The sequence below is a fragment of the Tachypleus tridentatus genome, chromosome 1 (genome assembly GCF_004210375.1).
Source record: "Tachypleus tridentatus isolate NWPU-2018 chromosome 1, ASM421037v1, whole genome shotgun sequence".
Taxonomy (NCBI): Eukaryota; Metazoa; Arthropoda; class Merostomata; order Xiphosura; family Limulidae; genus Tachypleus; species Tachypleus tridentatus.
Genome location: NC_134825.1, coordinates 158,445,459 through 158,465,266, shown reverse-complemented (window position 1 = coordinate 158,465,266; position 19,808 = coordinate 158,445,459). Strand labels below are relative to the sequence as shown.

The following is a 19,808-nucleotide window of genomic DNA, read 5'->3' as shown; positions in this document are numbered from 1 at the left end:
GCTCACCCTTTTAACCATGAGGGCGTTATAATGTTGCCGTCAATCCCACTATTCGTTGGTAAAAGAGTAGCCCATGAGTTGGCGGTGGGTGGTGATGACTAGCTGCCTTCCCTCTAGTCTTACACTGCTAAATTAGGGACGGCTAGCGCAGATAGTCCTTGAGTAGCTTTGCGCAAAATTCAAAAAACAAACAAACATTATTTCCGAATTTGAGCATTTAAAAAAACCAAAAATTAACATTTCGTATACTTTAATAAACCGTCTATGGATACGGATAAGAAATTCTCAACCATTCATTTAAAAAAAACAACAAAGTTTTAATTTGTTTCTGTTTCATAATAACTCACTCATTTTAGCAAGATTTGTCAATATCAGAATAATCGCATTAACTGTTTGTTAGGTTCCGATTCTTATTTGATTGAAATATCGGAGATATTGATTGGCCTTTCGATTAGACCTGACACAAGACACGTTTAGTTTTTTTAAACACTAGTTTAACAAAATGGGCGATTTTAAATAGTCTTAAAATTGTGATTCTTATTTGATTAAAGCATAAAACAAATGACTTTTCCTTTAAATTTCATAAGACGCATAATCAAGGTAAGGCCCATCGTGATCAGTTTAAACAATATTGGAACCAAAGATTCCACACACTAACCATACAGGTTATCTTCTGCCTTGAATTCCAACCATACACTTTTACATTTGGAAAGAAACGTTCGCTTCAGAAGATATCCGAGGATCCTAGTCCAACATGTCTATAGATGTACTCCTTGAAATGATTCTTTGTTTTTTTACATTGAGGTTACCACGTTTTTAAACCAATCATAATTTTGTCTTCTATTCTAATTATGTTTTTCAGATTGCCAGTTGGTTTAAGATGTATTTGTATGAACAACACATAAATTGTTTTGAAAAATATCTTTCGCGTGGTGGGACGACAATTGCTGGTTTCGTTTAAAGTTGCTGTAAAAGGGAAGTTGAAAGAGCGAAAATGAAAGAGAACAAACAAGTAGCGACGATTTAAAGATTTAAATGTAAATTAGCATAATTTCAATCGTCCTGTGGAAATGATCTAATAAAACTTTTCCTTGAGCAATATCAGCCATTGAAACGCTGTATGTTAGAATGGACAGCACTCGATGCAAGTTGTGTGGATAAAAATTTCCTCTTTGCCAGCATTTATCAACTACAACTTTCCAAGTCGCTTAAAATACAGATTCTGGAAATGTATTTCCAACCTGAACGTCACCGTGTGACACGTGGTCTAAACGGTCCAATAATAAATATCTAAATATGCCATCCCTTATTTTGAACGGATTAAATGTGGGGAAGTAGCTTCCCAGCAGAACGCGTTGTCTGCATGGCAATTTGTAAACAAATTACAAAACTTTTTATAACGCGACCACAGAGGGCTCGGATTTCGAGATCTTCACTCCAGCAAACTATCAAATTGGCTACCTTCTGCTTTAAGAATTAACACAGTTAGAACAATAATACGTCATGTACTTACAATCTTTCTAACAGTGCCACTTATGATTCTTACCCTACTCTCAGTGACAGGAACAACGTTCCAAGATCAATATTGTGTGGATATTTTCAACGGGTTAATCACAACCTTAAATACTCATCTTATACAAAACAGCACGAATAGATTAGATCACAATGAAGGGTATGTTGTTGTTTTTTAACCAGACTGTGTACGGTATTTAACGTAATGACAAAAACAAGTGTTGCTAAATGCACAGTGATGTAACCGACAAAATACATCTTGTCTGTTTCATCCTAAACGATACATTTAACAAGAGAAATAACTACAAACAGCGTAGAATGAGTTAGTTAACAACTATGCTATTACGACCTGTTCGCGTGATGTTGACGTATTTATATCAACTCGAAGTATTAATAATAAAACACCTTTTAATATTTACGACATAACATAAAATGGTTGTGGCCTTGCTTTCTTCATTATTTTATTTTTGCTTTCTATAATCAGTTAACGTAACCTTGCCAAATGTTTTCAAGAATGGTTGACGTGTTACCAAAATCTCCATGGAAACCTCTACTACCGACAGTACACTCTAAATATAAACTTTCTACTTCGTTTTTTAAACGTTGGATCGCTTTTAAAAAATATCGACACGGCCTTTAAGTCGGTACACATACTCCGTAATATGCATTAAAACATTCACCCCTAGATTACAATATACTCCTATATTACATTGTTGTGTTTAATGAAAAATTATTCGTTTTACCTGTGTAAAGTCAAGTTTGTTACACAGAAAATGAAAGATTTCATAAAGATTTCCAGTGTGTATAAGACGATTACTTAGGAAATGAATAAATTGTGTATTGTTAACCTTCTAACATTGAAGTAATGTGATATAAAACATTCACCAGATAATGCTCATGTTAAGTGCACGCAAGTTTTGTATACTAGCGTTACGCTGGATACTAATTATATTTAACTTTTAGCGCCCACTTCTTGCACAAAATGACACAAATCGTGGATTCACTTCCTTACCACATCACGTAACAGATTTGTTATTACGTTAAAAACAAACAATAATTATTTTGTGAAGGTACATTTTTATAAATAATTTTCTTTTTTTTTATATTGCCTTACAGCCATTTTACGATGAACTGGTCTCATCAATATAACTCGGGAAGTTATTACACATGAAAACTTCGCGTACAAGTAACGTGGAACAACAGGTTAAAGACAAGCTACACAGATAACCCTAACTTTACCAGAGCGAGATACAAATGTATCAATCTTAATACGGTAGTGATACATTATTAATATCGGAGTTATAGATTACATACATAAAAAATTAACTGGAATATGGGCCACCTTGTCAACGAAACTTTAACACTGTACAGAGAGATACTTATTATACCAGTAATGAACCTGACTAACTGCAGCCGAAATTCATCAGTTTTACCTTTGATTAAATACCCTACGTATTCACTTACTTTCATCAGAAAACCAGTTATCAAAAGTACATAAACATAGATAATTAAATAATAGCAAAAATGTAGCTGGTAAACAGTGGATCCCATGTTTCTGTTACATTTCACAAAGTTCCTGAGTAATCACTGTAGCTAAACCTTTTCAATTATTACTTAAATAAAACAACGCTATCACTAATATTTTGAATATAACATCTATCTATGAAAGTAATCTATTCCAGTATTCTACATAAAATTTACATATTCTAGGTTCATTGATGATTTTCTACCACTTCAGTGACAGTGAAACAAAATAAAGAAACAAATTTTTAATTTTGTCTCAACAGAACATATCCCTCCTACAACTGTCTACTTTATTATTAGTAACTTCAAGAGCTTCAAATATATTTTTCATCAACAGTTAAATCATTACATTTTCACGTACAAAACCTTTTCCTCTAACATGAAAATATGAAACAGTCGTCTCATTGAAGTTCTCAGCAGGACTAAGATATTATCTTGATAAAACCACAAGGCAGAAGGTATACACTTACGACTTTACTAACTGAAATCATTTCAAGTTATTATGTGTAAGTTCTATAACAACAACACTGTACATGTATATATAGATAAAGAAATATTTCTTTTATTTTGATACATGAAGCCTTTCTGGGACAGATAATTAGAGCAACCAGCAATATTTTGCAAATGTTCACTTCACTGGTTGTGATTCTAGTGACACAGCCAGCTGCTCTTACTACATCTGCCAACTTCTCTCTAAAAACAAAAACAAAATAAAATAGAGCATGAACTGAGAGGGGAAAAAAAACATTTCAACTAGTTAACAGAAGAAATAAAAATACAAGATTTACATATTATACAATACCACCAGGTCAACTTATGGCTTTCAAAAAATACAATTTTTTTTCTACACAGTTTCAAAAAACAACACAACCTGTACACTGAGACCATAAATGGCAATTTATACAAAGATACTGAATTTAAGCATCAGGTACATCTTGAAACAAGCTCTCTCATGGTTCTGGCCTCCCTCACAGTTGTGGGGGAAGCACATTGGATGCAAGTACATAATCACTGAGTCAACACAAGCTGGAAGATTTCATCAATCACTGAGTGAACCCGAAATGACCCGCAAGGCCTTCACGTTCCTGTTGTGAAACTGGCACACTGGAAAACAGCCTCAAGTTTGTTCACAGTAAGAAAGAGTTTTTGAAACACATGTTGTCAGTCTACATGGTCCTGAAAAATTAGTCTCACATAGCCTGGATCACCAAACAGAGGAGTGGCACAGAACGGACATGTGGCCTGGAAACCATTGGTGCCATGTGGAATGGGAACAGAGGCCCAATACCTACAAGATATTATCCTTTGTATTATTATCACTTCTTTAGCCCAATATGAACCTGCTAATTACAACTTATACTAATTATTATGCACTGCAATAACAAAACATCAAAGTATAATGGTTAATAATGCTAGATGTTGCTAGAACAGGCAACAATAGTTAAAAAAAGCAACTGTTCATTCCATTAGACATAGATACTAAACTGTAAAAGTTATAAAAAATGTTTAATAATGGAATTTACACACTTTTATCAATGGGAAAAGTTGTATACCACTTTTAATTTAATAAAAAGAATACAAGGTTCATCAGCTAGTTAATCTATACTTATTACATCACAATTACAATTGTAGATAATGTATTACAGGTATGTGGAGAATGCTAAAGGTCTTCTGGTATTAGTCATGGTGGTGAGAAACCTATTTGAAGTAAAAATGTATCTCAAGATGAGTGGTATGTATATTAAAACCTTTATTAAAATAAAGTAGACAACAACTTAGGTCATCTTCAGGTTAACCTTCTATAGTAAAATATTTCATCTCTGATAAATATGCAGTAGTTTTATAAATAATCACACACAATGAAAGCCTTTATTCTCTAAAGTTATGTAATTGTTATCATTTTGTGATTAAATGAATTCAACATTTAAATTATGAAATCTTACTTCACAGTTTGTTCTGATGCCATATGTCCACATGGATTGAAGGCAAATGTTGGAGGACCACTATCCACATAGAAGGCAGGTTCAATACCCATACACAGTTTAACAATAGGTCCAACCTGAAATTTAAAACAATTACAATAATTTAAAAAATAACTAATATATGTAGCACATCCAATTAAAATTACTGCAGTAAACTTCACAGATGAATAAAAAAATTCTTTGCCAGTATATCACTTGTCATGTACAGGTCACTACTCGTGCACCAGAGGATCGCATTAGTGAAAGATGCCATGCTAGCTTAGGACATCAGAATTCTTTCATGAACAAAATTTATCATAATAAAAAAACAACACAAGAAAGAAAAAAATTAAGCACATAAATAACCTTTTGAACAAAAGTCTTCAATTAACACCTGTTTTAACATTTTAACCTCATCCACGTTTCTGAAACTTTATCACAAAGATGCTAATTTATACAATTTGTACTTACTTTATATAAATATGTTTTAGTATGCACAAGATTATATCTTGATAAGAAAACTTCTTATTCCCCTAACCAAATTATCCACCAGATGAATTGAGCACAGCACAGATACTTATTCCATGGAACTTGATTTACTTAGTTTCTTAATAACTGAGGTTAATCACACTTTAAAAGAATAACGTTGAAGCTCTCATGCAGCCCTTGGAACTATTTCTTCCATCTCCATTATACACACATACATGATTACACACTATTACCAAATACCACAGAATTCGACATCACAAGCTACTACAAAGAACAAAGAGACCAACATCAGAGAGCACATCCTGATAAACATCCCACAGAACCTCTTCTTAAGTGTGGCTGAGGAAGCTGAGGCCTTCTTTCTCAGGAGAAAAAAAGTTACCTATGACATGTGAAAGCTTGTGAGGCTTTGTTAATTTCAAATTTGTATTCTCTTATTAATGGTACCAAACAATTTAGCCAACTTTGTTAACAACAGATTCTTTTGGGTCAGAGAGAGAATTCTTAACTGTAGCCACAACTTTCACTTTACTGATAAGAACTTAACATTTTATTCCATTGTATCACATAAACCACATTCATGTTGAACTATTCTTTTCAACATAAAAGAAAATCTCTACATACTGTGCAATGTTGCTGGCAATGATATCTTATTAATAATACCTGAATTTGAAATATTTAGCATTTAGGGAATTATCAAACAAGTTCAGAAAGTGTAGGTGTAATTTTAAAGACTTCAATGTGGAAATGTCAATCAGTAATGTTTCAAAGAAATGAATTGTAACTGACATTACTGTTAAAATTAAGCTAAATGTGAGTTAAATGTTTTAATCATAAATTAATAATCTGAATAAAAAAAACAGTAAGAATTCTAAGAATACCTTTAGTTTAACATGATGGTATAGTGTCAAAAAAGGGAACTACCACATGTACTGAACCAGAGGTGAAACTGCAAATCATAAAATGATAAGTACATTTATATCAGTTAAACCAGTTAAATAGAAGAAAAATGTTAGACTGTATAGGAATGTGTTTTTCGATGGTTAAAGAGTGATGACTTTAACATTTACAACAAAAATGTGTGAAATTTTAATATCCATTTTGAATAGCACCATAATTTTCCAGTGAAAGAAATGTAAATAATGTTGATTGAAACAAAGACCCCTCAAATAAATCTGAATAATTTGATTGCACTAGAATAAAATTATTAAAGTTGCAGTTATTAGTTAGGGAAATAGACTGTTACATATCTTGACAAATGTATTTCACATTCTGCAGCAATTTTCAACTCGGAGAGAATTAACCTGTTGTTTGTTTTTTTGTGTTGTTTTTTTTTGGGGGGAGAAGTTATAAATTGGGAAAGTGCTTTCCTCAACTACAAAAAGGATTGTTTGCTTGTCTGTTTGTTTTTGAATTTTTGAGCAAAGCTACATGAGAGCTATCTCCACTAGTAGTCCCTAATTTAGCAATGTAAGACAAGAGGGAAGGCAGCTAGTCATCACCACCCACTGCCAATGGGCTACTCTTTTACTAATGAATAGTGGGATTGACCATCACATTATAATGCCCCCACAGCTGAAAGGGCAAGCATGTTTGGTGCAACAAGGATTCAAACCCAAAACCATCAGATTATGAGTCGAATGCCTTAACCCACCTGGCTATGCCGGGCCTATACAAAAGGAAGGAGATATAACACACAGTACTGTGCTAAAGTGTTAGGACAAAGTCAAAGATTAGATTTTGGGCCATTTTCAAAGAACAATGAAGGTGAAACAACAAACTTTTATTAGCCTTCATATTTAGTACAACAGAAACTCAGTGGAAGTGCTTCAGTTCAACAAACATGTATCTCCCTTTTGGTTTAATAACTGCAGACAGTCTTTGTTTTCAGACATTGTTACAACATACTTCATCAAAGTGTCCTCTAATACTCTCCCCATAAAGTTGTTTTGCAAGCAACTTTTGATTTGTCTCTTTTTTGATCCATCAAATCCCAAATATGCTCAACTGGGCCGAGATTGGTGCTCTGTGAGGTTACTGCATCATTTGAATAACCCCAGCAGATTTTTTCTTTGCTAATTAACTTTAGCACAGGTTGGATGAGCATTTTGACTCATTATCGTCTCTGCGGTAGAATCCTTTATCAACAATACACAAACCACTGGATGTACAATCCTAGATCAGTGTACTTGTGATGGTCCATTACTCCATCTATTTTGTAAATATCTCATGTCACCTTAACAATCCTAGATTAGTGTACTTGTGTTGGTCCATTACTCCATGTATTTTGTAAATATCTCATGTCACCTTAACAGAAAAATACTCCTAACACATCACACTGCCTCCCCCATATTTCATGGTAGGTGATACTCAGGTATCTTCCACCATATGTACAACCTACACTTTGAACCAAATTTTTCAAAGTTGGACTCATCCATCCATAACACTCCTTTTCCAATCATCAACAGTTCAGTTTTCAAATTTCAATCTCTTGAAAATACCTGCAGATCAAAGCAAAGGTTTTATTATAACTGATACACAACCAAACATTCCATTCTTGATACTGCAGATCTGGACACTTTTGTGTTATTTGGTACATGGTAATTTATCTCATGCTTGAGATCAGTAACAATCTTCCTTCTGTCCAGAAGGCTGTATAAACAAAGATACTTAACATCAGTATAATTAAGTTTAGGTGTTCTGCCTCTTCCTTTCCTAGTTTCAAATTTACCTGTCTTTATCTCAACATGTAGGATGTACTTGACAGTGTTTGGGGAGCATTTCAAGTCTGCAGCAATTTATCAAAAATTCCAACCAACATCACATAAAGCTTTTATGTAAATTCTCTTCTCTAATGACAATTCTCTATGCACTTTTGGGATGTGGCACAACAACAGAATTTAAAACATAGCATTAAGCAGTTTTTAACAAGGTTTATTTGTGGAGTGCTATTATATTGATTTTTTTTAGCATTAAGCAGTTTTTAACAAGGTTTATTTGTGGAGTGCTATTATATTGATTTTTTTTAGCATATACCAGTACCATATACTAGCTCCATGCTGACTTCTTTCTATATAGTTAAGACACTGCATGGGATACCATGAGTTATTTCAGACCCTAAACTTGGTTGGTATGTTCATTCAAGCACAACCCTTATGACATGCCCTTGGTACAAGTATGTGGGAAGTTTACAGAATGACTAGCATTCTCACCTTGGTCATTCATTCATTCATCAACAAGGATCAGTGAAACATTACCATAGTGCTGAAATGTCTGTGTAAAAATGAATCACCTTAAAGCACTATGCATAAGAGTTAGAACTACAGTAAATATCTTAATATTCTGTTTTACTTCCTCATCAACTATACTTATTTTATCCTATAAGTTTCCTCATCCCTTTTGAAGTTCTTAAAACTTACTTTTAAACACATTGGACATGTTCTACTATCCGAGTTCTTGTCCAGTCCCCAGTCATGAAGCCCTTGAACATGTCCACATTTCAGGTACACATACGGTTGTTTTTCACTGAATGATATGGTAGACTTGCGAGGAATGACCAGTGTATTCAGCCCTACTGGACATTGAGGTCTTCCAGCATTAAGCTCATCAATCATTTCTTCTAAGTGTTTCTTAGTCTAGACATAAATGCCCAATAACAAAACTTCACTGAGGTTTTCATAAGTAGAAAAAATGTACTAAACACACTATATTTAAATAAAGAATACATATAAAACTAAGCCTCTTTGTTTCTTTTTTCCCCAGTTTTCGTTTTACTGAATAGGAACAATGATGCCTTATTTTATTAGTACATTTAATTAAGAATTGATTACAGTTAACCCAAAATTTATAAAGCCCACAATGATTCTATTCTCTGCTAAAGAATAAATTTAACTTCTCAAACACAAGCAAACTGGTCTTCAAAGACTAAAGTATAACAATAATTGTAAGTTCAATATTTGCATAACACCAAAGCCAAGAAAACTCACGCATGTATTAAAATGACCAATACCTATTTAAATAGGTCTTCTAAATGCTCATAAAAACAGTATTTAATAAACAAGTTTCAATAATAAGATCATTTAATGTTAATTTTGTGTGTATGTAAGTATGAAGTATATATTAGGTTTAATTCTTGTATTATTTGGTTATAGATAGAGAAGAAAAACACATATTTTGAAAGTTTATATTTACCTGTAACTACAAATGTATTTTCAACAATACTTATCCTTCCTCAGACTTTAGTTTTAATCCAACCAAAGGTTCTTTTCTTTGTCCATCTAAACATTGGGATGAATTCCACATAGCTTGCTTCAGTCTTCATACTCATATATAAAACCCCTATTAATCTTGTAACTCTCTCCACCTATGTCAATGCACCCTCTATACCTGATCCATATACAAGCTTCCTGTTATTCTTTATTACTCACTTTTCTATACTGACAAAATCATCAGACCCAAACACCAGGTGCCATAAGAAGGAAGGACAGGATAGTGTGAGGGGAAATACACAGTGTGATAGAAAATACATTTTCAGTTCACAAAAATGGACACTTCCAAAACATGCTTACCTTCACTAACACTTTAGCTAAAGACCAACACTGACCAGTTACAGTAGTCAGTGTGTGCAAGATCTACACAGAAAATGTCTGTGTATAAAAAAAAGTGTGCAAATTTGAGATAAAATAAAAGTATACTAGCAGAGGTATGCACTACTTCTGAACCAGGTTTGCTCTTCATCTAGATAAAGTGAAATATAAACAAGGGCAGTAAAGGCTAACTGGATTTGAGTCCACAAACCTATCATTTCAACAAAGATATGTGGACTCAAATCCAAGATGTAATGGCTAGGGGGTACGAGAGTCACAACATGATGTGACTGTATGAAAGAATATGATATGAAGGAAACTCAACTGGTGCAATTTTGACTAGAAAGAACCTTGTCTGAATACATGTGTGTGTTTTCTTATAGCAAAGCCACATCGGGTTATCTGCTGAGCCCACCAAGGGGAACCAAACCCCTGATTTTAGCGTTGTAAATCCATAGGCTTTCCTCTGTACTAGCGGGGGACGTTGTCTGGATACAACAGAAAACACTTAAAATGGTACAATTTCCCATAAGCATGGTGTGTAAACACAACTGAACTTCAACCCCACTAGACAATAACAGAAAAAAAAATGTTTTAAGTAAAATATAATACAGTGAACATGACTCCATGGAGAACCACTGTAATATCTCAGTTAAGAATTTGGAAAGGATGAATAAAATTATTTAAAAAGTAATGACAAAATCAGGAACTCAAAACAGTTCTTTGCACAGAAAAACAAAAAGGATAAAGTAGCCTTACAAATAGCAACAGACAAAGGTGCCAAACCTTTGTCAAACAACCAAACCAAAAAATTGAGAAATGTATTGCACAATGGAACACAAGAGTTTACTCCCATGCATGAGAGACCACTGACAATAAGTAAATCATTTCCTTTGATAAACTTCAAAGAAGAATGTCAAATGTAATATGTCTACAAGGTGGTCACTCAAGATGTCAGTCCCTGATGTCATGCAACTGACTCTATAAAAGTCAGTTTATAAACTGACTGTGTTTATAAACACAGTAAGGGTGGAAGTAAGGGTCCAAGCATGAAGTCAAATAACACAGATTGCTAGATGAAAACTGTCCAACCAAGGCTGACATAAGAGAGATTACAAGGGAGGATGGGGAAAAGGTGGACACTCCTGAAGATACTGGAGGAGTGGAAACCATGGCAGACCCAGCCAATGTGGTACTACCAGAAATGAACAACCAGACATGGAGAGAATCAGTGCCAGAAACTTGTAGAGCAGACAAATCTGAGGGAATGCATAAGGATAAAAAGTTATTCAATCCTGGCTGAGAGCCTTCATTTCCAAATCCAGAGGATGAGGTACTGGAGACCAGAAGGATGGGAGCTAAACATTCTAATATGCAGTGTCTCAGTATGAAAGTAGATCAAACAAAAAAGCTTAAAAAAAAGAATTTATTCCATAGAAAACATCTGTTGGGGGTGCAATAACTAGTCAGCCACTGGATTAATTACACCTGATACATGACAACAAAGGAGAATAACCAGGTGTTTGTGTGATCAAAGGAAAATATCAACTGCTTAAAACAAAAAGATTTAGAACAAATGCCTCTTGCTTTAAAAGGATGAAATTACAACAATTATAGACAGTGAGTAACAGCTCACTGAACTGCTAAAAGTTCTAAGAGACTGAATGTGGACAGTAAGCTTCCTCTACAGTCAAAGTCCTTGAATTCCATATTGTCTATACACGTACTCAGCCCTGAAGAGAATCATCTATAAACAGATGTATCTCTGGCCATGAAAATGGCAGAGGAACACCCACAGTTGGGTTGTCCCTGCTCAACCACCACTTGAGATCCAGCACACTGGAAACTAACAGTTTCACTAAACAATTTAATGCATCTGTGCAAATCTTCTACTGGTCTTGTAACAATCAATGAAGAGCCCTCAAGAAGACTTGATCTGAAGGAATGAATGATTACAATGCTGTCACATCCTCAAAAGAGATAGAACTGTACATGCTAGTGGAGGAGTGCTGCCTGTTTCATGCCCTAGAGGAGTAGAGAAGATTGGATCTAGCCAAGCCTGGAACTGAAAATACCTCTAACTGTATGAGATGCTGAGTGGAAGTAAGAACAGACTACTCTTTTCTCGATAAGACAGCCAGTTCTTGCAGCTGCTGATACCAGAGTTTGAGTGTGTAATTCTGGCAAATGGCATGAAAGGGTGAGAAGAAGATAGTCATCCATGTATTGGTGAGCATGAATGCTAAATGAGTGTAGATGATGTGAAAAAATCTTATTATCTGGAAAAAAAAGCACATACAACAGAAATGAAGCTGAATGGTAGAACACAAAACTGGAAAACTTGGGTGGCAGATAAAAAGTGGACATAACATTTTGAAGACTTGACAGCCTGGAGATGAAGGCAGACATCTGTAACATCATACTTTTTCATTCATTGTCCACATGAAAAGAGCTACTGAAGAGAAGACATAACTCCATTGTAAAATGAGGAGGCTGGAGGAAGAAACTGGGATGAAAAAGGTCAATAAGTGGTCACAATCTATTGTCTTTTTCAGTACTACAAACAGCCAAGAATAAAAGCTCTCAAAAGAGGTCTCAGAAAGCAGTTGCAAAAATGAAAAAACTGAAAAACTGTTGTAAGTGTCAGAAAAATTCTGGAAATTTAAGTGTTTAAAGCAAACAGAGGAATCTTGTCTAAAGCCCTAAATAAGAAGTAATGGTTTCAACACATAAGGGTTCACCAGACAATGGAAACCTAAGGCATTATAATCCAACAAATTAGGAGGACAAAGCATGGCAAACCACCCTCCCTCAAATGATTTAAAATCTTCTTGTATGCACTGCAATGTTTGGCAGAGACAAAAGTACTAGTATCTCCCAATAAAAAAGTTGAAATTCAGAAGCCATAAGATAATTATTCAAAATGTGACAAACATGAATATTATATTGACAAAAAAGGTACAAGAGACAGAAGGTCTGTCCTAAATTCATGGTTAGCTGTCTGAACAAAGTAATGTGCTAGAAGAATAGAATCTCAATTCTCACTAGTCTACCATTCATCTCCTACAAACTTAGCCTCTAAGCCAACAGAAGAAAAACCATCAGACTGTATGCAAGACTCTACCATTCTATGTGTATGGAACTATGTCCTCAATATGAAGTGCCCCCAACCCCACTCGAGGTGTAAGTTGGTAGAGGAGGAGCATCAGGCCATTGTGTGTCTCAAACAAAAATGTTAGTATTCACATTCAAAACAAAAATATCCAAATTTTTTTTTCTGTACAATCAAGTAAGAAAACCAATTTCTCAAGCTCCACAAAAATCTTCTAATATATTCCACAGGAAAAACTTGCAAATGTGGCATTAGTGCTGAAGAGAAACCAGCAGTAAACACATAAGACCATCTTTGTAATTTTTTGCTGTTAAGAAAGAATAGCAGGGAAATTATACATAGATCAGTGGATTGGGAATAGATGGTACAGTGACACAGGTGAAAAGAGTCACAAGATTAAAACTACTAAGGGGTTATAAAAACTGGTGCAAGTGAAGTAGAATTTATACCATTACTCAGATGGACAAAGAAATGTTGTTGGAATAAACCTAAAGTGTGAGTGGAGATATGTTTTGAAAATTTCTGTTGTACTATGTTAAAAGCTCTTTGAATCCATACAGCAATAGCCCATTTTAATAAAATGTTTTAAGCTTAAAATAAAGACTCCATAACATTTATCATAAAAAGGTATTCTCTTAAAAAATACACTCTCTGTCTTACAATGTGAATATCACATGCTTTGCCTGAATATATTATATAAAAAGGTCATAAGTCATACTTAGATACTGGGAGTTCAGAAGTTATGACACCTGTTACTATCAATACTCACAGGAGATTTATTTAACCCATCTGCAGATCGCCATAACAAAGTAGCTCCACAAAGATCAATTAATGTTCCATCTTGTAGGTCATTCATTTCATCTTCAATCTGCAGAGGTAATAAAACTGAAACATTTTAAAACAAACAAAGCAAAATATACTGAACTTATTTTGACTATGGTTTTTTTTCCCCACTTATTAAATGTCAATAAATTCAAATAATTTCAACTCATGAAAAAAATATATTCTAATCTTTCTTAATTTATTATTTGGTTCAAGACATTTCCTAATTAATAATGAAACAGCTTTATTGTTAAATATTTAAAATATTTTCTTTGTTCTGCCTCTTTCAAACTCAAATACAAAATTTTAACAATTTTTTTATTCTCTATACTATGGATTTTATTTTCCCTTTAGTGTACTTTTTTAATAATCTTAAAGTACTAGAGTTCAGTCTTTTTCTTGTTTCAAACGTCACCTGCTTTCAATTATTATTGCTTGACCTTTACATTAGCAAAACAACGATAAAACGAGTAAACAAAGCATCAGAAGGAGTTTTGAAACATACAAGTAACTTATGAATATGATAACTGCAAAGTTTTTAGAGGAATAATCTAAACCTAGATTTCCTAAACCCTAAATTTTAAATCTAAACAGCATACCCATTCATCCTTAAAGAGGGTATAATTCACCTTCTAAAAACCCTCAAGTTATTGAATGTTTTTTTGATTTATAAACAGGTTTTGGCAAACATTTTAAATTTCTTTTGCTATATATAATTTTTTCCTTAGTTTTTAAGACTTCCACCCACACTTGGGGTGAACTTGTTAAATCTAACTGATTCTGTGCAGTTTAATACAAAGATAACTTTTGATAATATGTGTATACTTGGAATGTTTAAAAACACACATCAAACCAGTAGCATTTATAATTTAAGTACACATAAATCAAGAGAATATATTTTCTCGTTTATTTACATAAAAGTCATAATATTCATTTCTATACTTCCTCTATAAAAAAGTAAAATTCATGGCTCATAGCCGAGTAAACAAAAATAATTTTCCATAATAAAAATTAATAAGTGAGGAAGATACTGGACTATGTCAAAGCACATGGCAGATTTTTATCCATTGGTTATATCAACGTTTCTTTTTAACCTTTTCTATTTTAAAAACTTAATTTTGCAAGATGTGTCAGTAAAAAGGTTGTGAATGTTATTCACTTAAACTTTGCAACACATCCTTTATATTCAATTTTTTCTTGCCACTACAACTCTCATGCATCTGCAAAAAAAACTACATAATTATTATATTACATCTCTTGATACTGGCCACATTAAATTACAAAATATAGTTAAACATATGTAGAAATCAGGAACTAACAGGATAGTGTTCAATTAATAATTATCAATTCTTTTGGGGCTTAACAAGTAAAAAAAATAAAAAGCAAATTTATAATATCTGATATAAACAAGAAAAAAATATTGTGCAGGGTCTGTTCATCCATACTTATTTCAAATTAAAACCAATCTCTTAAAAGTATTTATGCTCTTGTATTCTTGTATTTACAACCATACTTTCATTTATAAATCCACTTAAACAGTTCAGATAAACTTACAGTAGAAGCTTTGATCTTGTAAAAACATATAAAGTAGATGGAGAGGAATCTCCAAGGCTACACTGCTATTACAAAGAATAGGACATAATTCTTTTCTCTAATTCACTGTATAAACCTGAGATGTTAAATAACAGATAAAAAACAAACAAGCCAAGAACTTATAACTCCAGTTCTATAACACTTAGAATAATGTATCATTTTACTACATGACAATGCAAATCAGTTGCAAGGCTGGAACAGAGCAAGATCTAAAAACTGCACTGCAAATAAACTAACAGTTTGATCAAAATAAACAAAACTCAACTGACTTTTGTTTTTTCAGAATATTTCATTATTTCACAAAAAGAGAAAAGGTTAAAAAGTTACAAAGAGAGGAAAATGTATTTTTCAAACAAAATCTGAAATACATTTATCTATAAATTTTACTGAATCCTAAAGGCAGTAGCATAGGTGTTACTTTTCTTTAAGCTGTATTGCCACAGGGTTAAAAAAGAACTTTTAATCAGAACTATAAGGCAGCAATTTTACTTTGGTTCCTTTCTGTGGTGTTGAGCGGGATTCTCGAAGAGAATACACTCCTCCTCCAACTGAGATTTCTCTCCATATTCCAGGCAGGGATCCACCACAGAAGGATCCACGTGGATGCAGGATTAAAATTCCATTTGTTGTAAGCCCATCAATTTCTCCATTATGCTGCCATTTTGTGGCCTTTTCCTGGTGGAAAAATATTAATCACACACCATGCAATGATTTGTTTCACTATAGGCACAAACTTCAGATTGAAATAAAAGAAATAATACCTCTTAAGTTTTAAATGTATATATACTGTTTTGACCAAATACATCCTTCAGGTTTTAAACATATACTGTATTAACTAAAAATAATACCATTTAATTTTCAGACACTGGTAGCATTTAAATACTAATAACCTTTACGTTTATACATTTAAGAACCATTTCAATCAAAAGAACCACATGAGTCATAGGTCAAAGGCCATGTCATTATGTTTGTTAACTTGCATTCAAAATTTTATTGAACTATTGTTTTATGAATTTGTGTCATTAAATATGGTATTAAACTGTAGACGATAATTAAACCATTAGTATTATACATAATTTAATTTAACAATATTAAAAAACAGACCTAAATAAAAAATTTTTGTGCATCACTTGATAATACTGAAAGCAGCACTGGTTCAAATTAGATGTTAGTGATACCAAAAAATAAACAACTAGTTTTGTATAAATTAGGAAGTCAGATACTCATACTGACATATTAGAATATAAAATAAGAACCAACTATCTTTTCTATTTGCTGAGATATAAGTTGTGTATCTAATAAAATACAATACAACCTTCTCACCTCTTTCCATTTTTGGAAATACTTCCTTATAGATATTTACTTCTGTCTATGACATGTAAATAACCATTAAAACCTAAGAATGCCCCCCCAGTGGTTTCTAAACCATTTTCAAGTTTCATCATATCATCTCATTCTTTAAACACAAAACTGGTGGTGGTAAGTTAAGTCTTTAGTCTGCTCAAAATTTCATAAATTTTGTGAGAATGAAATACAGCTTTGTTAGTAAGCTCAATAAATTATGGTGAAATTCTTATCCATAGAGTAATTTATAATTTTTGATTATTTTACATGTACACATAAAAACTTAAAAAAAAGTTATTTCGTTTCATGTCCTCCAACTCCACATGTAAAATTTTATAAGACAAAACAACCTATGACAAGAAGCAAATAAACCAAATGCCACAACAAGAAGAGATAATTGTCTAATTTACTTCCTTATTTAATGCTCCATGTTTTAAGAAAAATGTTTAAGAATTTATTGATAAATAGTAATAATCCTATAATAACTGGAATGTGGCTATTTTACAAAATACTAGTCCAATAGAACACAGCCAACAAGACAGGTCACCTTGTAAAGACTAAAGGTCATTTGTACATTATTAGATATGGTAATATGAGTGCAGATGCACGTTGTAACTTCTGTATTGTTTAGCTGGGCACAGATAAAAGGTCAGTATAATAAAAATGATAAATGTATAATGTTATTAGATTTAATCTATTTAAACATTTGTGTTTTCATTTTATAATTTGTAGTCATTCTAGAAAGAAAAAGGCATGATTTATATTTGTTTCTTAATTGTTATGGTGGTTAGAAGATTGGTCAAATTGACTGAACCCATACAGAGATTCATTAATGAAAATAACAAAAGGGTTTTTTAAGAAACATAATAACTATCTGGATATTATAATGCTTTTGCATGTGAAATTTGAAATTTTTCTAATGCATAAAAGTATTTTTAATCTTAAAATGAAAATTACTTTACATGTTGGATAGACAACATACAAAATGAAAAAAACATTAAAAAAACATTGTTTAACGAACCTTAAGACTTGATAATAAAACAACTGATATTTTGCATATGCAAACATCATAATGTTTTCTGATAATCTGCCAAATTTTGTAAGCATAAGCTTACTAATTCAAAAGTTATAGCACAAAAACTATAACAAACACAATGTGGTTAACAAGGTCAGTCCCATGGACTGAACCCATCTTGAAAGAGGTAAAGTCTTTCATATACAAAAATATAATTTTAGTAAAGCACTTTTAATAAACTAAAATATAAATTTGATCACAAATATACTGAGTATTTGTTTTGAACAGTCCATGTGCAAAGTAATTTTTGTGTTAAAATTAAAAACATTTTGATTCCACCTCAAAATTCTCAAATTACTTTTATGTAATCTGTAAAACCTTGTAAATACATTTCAAACATTTTTTTCCAGTAAAATGTTACATAAATTTCATCTGTTATTTTCCTATCCTAACTCAAAATTGGATCAATCAATTTGACCAACCCTGTAACCACCAAAAAAAAAAAAATCAAACTAAATCCAAATTAGCCTTTGTTTTCTCTCTAGAATGACTTCAAATTGTAACATAAAACTACATTAGTTTGTCCTAGCTAGATTTAAGCTTGTAAACAGTATATATTGATTTATAATTAAATTTTATTGTTTTATTGCCCTTTGGAAAAATGTTTAACTCCTATCCACACCATAATAAGTTGCAAATCACTTGTAGTATGTGCGGTTCATGCTTCATATTACGCTATTAGATTACATTACCCATGTGCTGCTAACATGCATGCCTCATAAAACATTTTTATTTATTTTACCTAATCTGATCCCAATAAACTTAAACAAATCCCTATTTTTACATTTTAATTACTTTCACATTAATAAACGAGGAATAAACATGATATAAATTACTAACCTAATCTTTTTTTTTTTCTTGCTGTAGATTGTACTTAAGCCTACATAATTTATACTAATGTTAGTAGTGCATTAAATAATGCACTGGAAAGAACACAGAATAATAGCATTCAAAAGCTAGACAATTTCCTCTAACTCTCAAGAATTTTCTGGCTTTCTAACTATGCAACTAGAGCCATGACAAATTCACCCAAGCTATTCATTATCTTTCCCATAGGAATGAAGCTTGTACTCTAAATGAAACTGATGCTTATCTGTTCAGAACACAATGTTATAAAAACGACATTTTATAATGAAAACATTGACTTTCTAACAGTTATAGGCAATATGTAATTAATCATAAATGATAACTGTTAGTAGAGCCTGAAAGATAGGATGTGACGAGGGGTGTGATTTTTCTATTTATAGCTCTGTAACCAAACAACATTGATGGCCATAAAAATTATGGTTTGTCCGTGTAACAATGATATTACAGGGAGTAATTTATGTTTAATTTTGTACATATTGAAGGGATGATGGATAAAATATAGAGTGGAAGAGCCTAGAGAAATGTGTTACTGTGTAAAACTACTAGACAAAGCTCACAATTTGTTTTATTTCCTTATAGAATTAAAAACTTGTATACTATTAAAATAAGGATTATTAGCTAAATGTTTAAACTATATTAATAGATATAGCATACATAAAAGTAGTCTAATAAAACTTTGAATGTAAGACACTAAAACATTCTGTAATGTATTGTAAAGGATACCTGGGGTAGAAAGGTTAAGTTTTAAACATGCACATGCTATTTAAATGGAAAATAATAACCTTTAAGCTTCAAAAATGTAGCAACTCTTTCAACCAAATATAACCTTTAAGCTTCAAAAATGTAGCAATTCTTTCAGCCAAAAATAACCTTTAAGCTTCAAAAATGTAGTAACTCTTTCAGCCAAAAATAATCTTTAAATT

General features: G+C 32.4%; 1 protein-coding gene across 4 annotated transcripts in view; it reads right to left on the bottom strand.

Moving 5' to 3' along the window:
- Window positions 1-3,266: 3,266 nt before the first annotated feature.
- Pli (E3 ubiquitin-protein ligase pellino) overlaps window positions 3,267-19,808 on the bottom strand; it is a 43,691-nt gene continuing 27,149 nt past the window's right edge. For all 4 annotated transcript variants that reach the window (XM_076460163.1, XM_076460146.1, XM_076460154.1 and 1 more), the window contains 5 exons: window positions 16,089-16,274; window positions 13,954-14,052; window positions 8,906-9,121; window positions 4,980-5,095; window positions 3,267-4,324 (listed from right to left, as the gene is read on the bottom strand). In XM_076460163.1, the coding sequence (XP_076316278.1) occupies window positions 4,198-4,324; window positions 4,980-5,095; window positions 8,906-9,121; window positions 13,954-14,052; window positions 16,089-16,274 (744 nt within the window). In that variant the 3' untranslated portion in view covers window positions 3,267-4,197. The remainder of the gene's footprint in view (window positions 4,325-4,979; window positions 5,096-8,905; window positions 9,122-13,953; window positions 14,053-16,088; window positions 16,275-19,808) is intronic.